Raw genomic sequence first — 2,798 nt, 5'->3', positions numbered from 1 at the left:
TTTAACTTCAACTTATTTATCTTCTCATTAAAAATTGTAAATCTTTGTAAATCACTGTAAATCTTTTGTCCAAAAAGAACATGAATCACTCCTATATGGTTGAGAACTTTGTTTTAATAACCATACATATTTTTATTTATATCATTGAGGCAATAAGAGCTTAATATAATTTCCCGGGTTTACAAGAAAACAGATACTTATTCACTAAAAGTTATAAATTCTTTGCCTTCTGATAGACTTTATTTGCTATTTTTGTCTTTAATCTATTTTCCATAATCTGATAAATTTTTGACAAATTAGCATAAAAGGTTGCATGAAATTTTAGAATTATGAATAATGCAAAAGACACTCCTCCTTGTGAGAAGTTATTAATAAGTAAAATAAACAAGTAAACAACTCTTTAACAGGTCAACTTTAAGGAACAAAATGAGATCATGGCTTTCCTCAACCAAATTCATGGTGGGGAGTTATGGATGGGACCAGTGATAAGGTACATGTGGGGTTCAGAGATGAGACACCAGAGGTAGAAATTTCTGGAAGCCCCCAGCCGAGGAGAGGAGATACAGGACACATTCAGCCTCTCTGCAGGAGTCAGTGGGCTCAGGAGAAGAGGACCTGGCCCCTGAGAAGTCTGACCAGAGCTTGCTTCATGTCCTTGTTCCTCAGGCTGTAGATGAAGGGGTTCAGCAGGGGAGTGACCACAGTGTACATGACAGCAGCCGCTGTGTCCTCCTTTACTGAGTTGGAGGAAGAGGATGAGGGACACAGATAAGCCCTGATCACCGTCCCAAAAAACAGGGCTACGACAGCAAGGTGGGACCCACAGGTGGAGAAGGCCTTGCGCTTCCCCTGGGCGGAGGGGACTCTGAGGATGGCAGAGGCAATGCGGAGGTAAGAGACCAGGATAAGCAAAAATGGGATTAAGATGACTGCACCCCCCAGGAAGAGAAGCACCAACTCATTGGCCTGGGTATCAGAGCAAGACACCTTCATCAGGGGTTCTAGGTCACAGAAGAAGTCAGGAATGACCTTTGTGGAGCAGAAGGAGAGCTGGAATATGAGGAAGGTGTGGGTCATGGCGACGAGAGTTGTGAGGATCCAGCAGGCGGTCACCATGAGCGCACAGCGCCGCAGGCTCATGATCATCCTGTAGTGGAGAGGGAGACAAATAGCCACGTAGCGGTCGTAGGCCATGGTGGCCAGCAGAAAGATGTCCATGTCTCCAAAAGTCAGGAAGAAGTAGAGCTGAGCCAGGCATCCTGAGTAGGAGATGGCCCTGCTGTGGGTGTGGATGTTCACCAGGGCCTTGGGCACGGTGGTGGAGGTGAAAAGGATATCCGCCCAGGACAGGCTGGCGAGGAAGAAGTACATGGGGGTGTGGAGACGTCTGTCCGTGCCAATGGCCAGGATGATGAGCAGGTTCCCAGCCACAGTGACCACGTACATCCACAGGAACAGCAGGAAGAGGACGCCCTGCTGCTCTGGCCGCTCTGACAGTCCCCAGAGGAGGAACTCAAAGACGCTGGTCTGGTTCTCTCTTTCCATGAGCCTGAGGTCACAGCGAAAGATCTCAAGTGAGCCCCATTACTACTCTGTAAAATATTTCTCTTTGTTTTTTTTAAAGATTTATTTATTTATTTGAATGTCAGAGTTACACAGAGAGGAGAGGCCTAGAGAAGAGAGAGAGAGAGAGAGGTCTTCCATCTGATGGTTCACTTCCCAGTTGGCTGCAACAGCTGGAACTGCACCAATCTGAAGCCAGGAGCCAGGAGCTTCTTCTGGGTCTCCCACATGGGTACAGGGGCCCAAAGACTTGGGCCATCTTCTACTGCCTTCCCAGGCCATAGCAGAGAGCTGGATCAGAAGAGGAGCAGCCAGGACTAGAACCGGTGCCCATATGGGATGCTGGTGCTTCGGGCCAGGGCATTAACCTGCTGAGCCACAGCACTGGCCCCGAAAATATTTCTCTTTGGATGATAGGCGAGCACACTGTTCTCTGAACTCTGGAGAAGAATGGCAATGTGTTTGTTCCAACCACCTGCCACATGCATGGGAAATTCTTACTGAAACCCACTAAACACACGATGCTAGGAAGTATAGGAGACACAATTTAGATGATTCAAATATATTTCTTGTTGGAGTTCTCCACACTCTTTTCTGTCCCAATGTCTTTAGTAGCACTTTCTGTTTCTTTAGCAGTACTCTCAGGATTCAACAATCTTTCATTCATTTGTTCTACAGAAATTAGGTATCAGTTTTGCACCTGCTACAGTGCCAGGTAAACAATGCAATGAAATCCCTAACTTGAGAATTTTGAGTCTAATGGAATAGACATAACTGCCTGTGTTAAAGTGTTATAGAATGTTTTTTGACAGGCAGAGTGGACAGTGAGAGAGAAAGAGAGAGAAAGGTCTTCCTTTTCCATTGGTTCGCTCCCCAATAGCCACTGCGGCCGGCGCACCGCGCTGATCCAAAGCCAGGAGCCAGGTGCTCCTCCTGGTCTCCCATGGGGTGCAGGGCCCAAGGACATGGGCCATCCTCCACTGCACTCCTGGGCCACAGCAGAGAGCTGGACAGGAGGAGGAACAACCAGGCCAGAATCTGGCACTCCGACCAAGACTAGAACTTGGTGTGCCGGCACCGCAGGCAGAGGATTAGCCTATTGAGCCCCGGCGCCGGCCGAAGTCTTATAGAATTTTGATCTATATTTCCCCCACCTACTCACATCACTCACCCAGAGGGGACCTATTCTGACCCGTAGTATTAAGTCAACTTTCATAAAACACAGCTAATCCATC

At 47.6% G+C, this 2,798-nt stretch overlaps 1 protein-coding gene across 1 annotated transcript; it reads right to left on the bottom strand.

Annotated features, from left to right (window-relative positions):
• Positions 1-600: 600 nt before the first annotated feature.
• Positions 601-1,545, bottom strand: LOC133777021 (olfactory receptor 1P1-like). Its single transcript, XM_062216410.1, has one exon. The coding sequence runs from the start codon at positions 1,543-1,545 to the stop codon at positions 601-603; it is 945 nt and encodes a 314-aa protein (XP_062072394.1).
• Between the last annotated feature and the right edge of the window lie 1,253 nt (positions 1,546-2,798).

This window comes from Lepus europaeus, chromosome 18 (assembly GCF_033115175.1).
Source record: "Lepus europaeus isolate LE1 chromosome 18, mLepTim1.pri, whole genome shotgun sequence".
Lineage (NCBI taxonomy): Eukaryota > Metazoa > Chordata > Mammalia > Lagomorpha > Leporidae > Lepus > Lepus europaeus.
The sequence above is the reverse complement of the archived record's forward strand: the minus strand, read 5'-3'. Positions and strand labels throughout refer to the sequence as shown.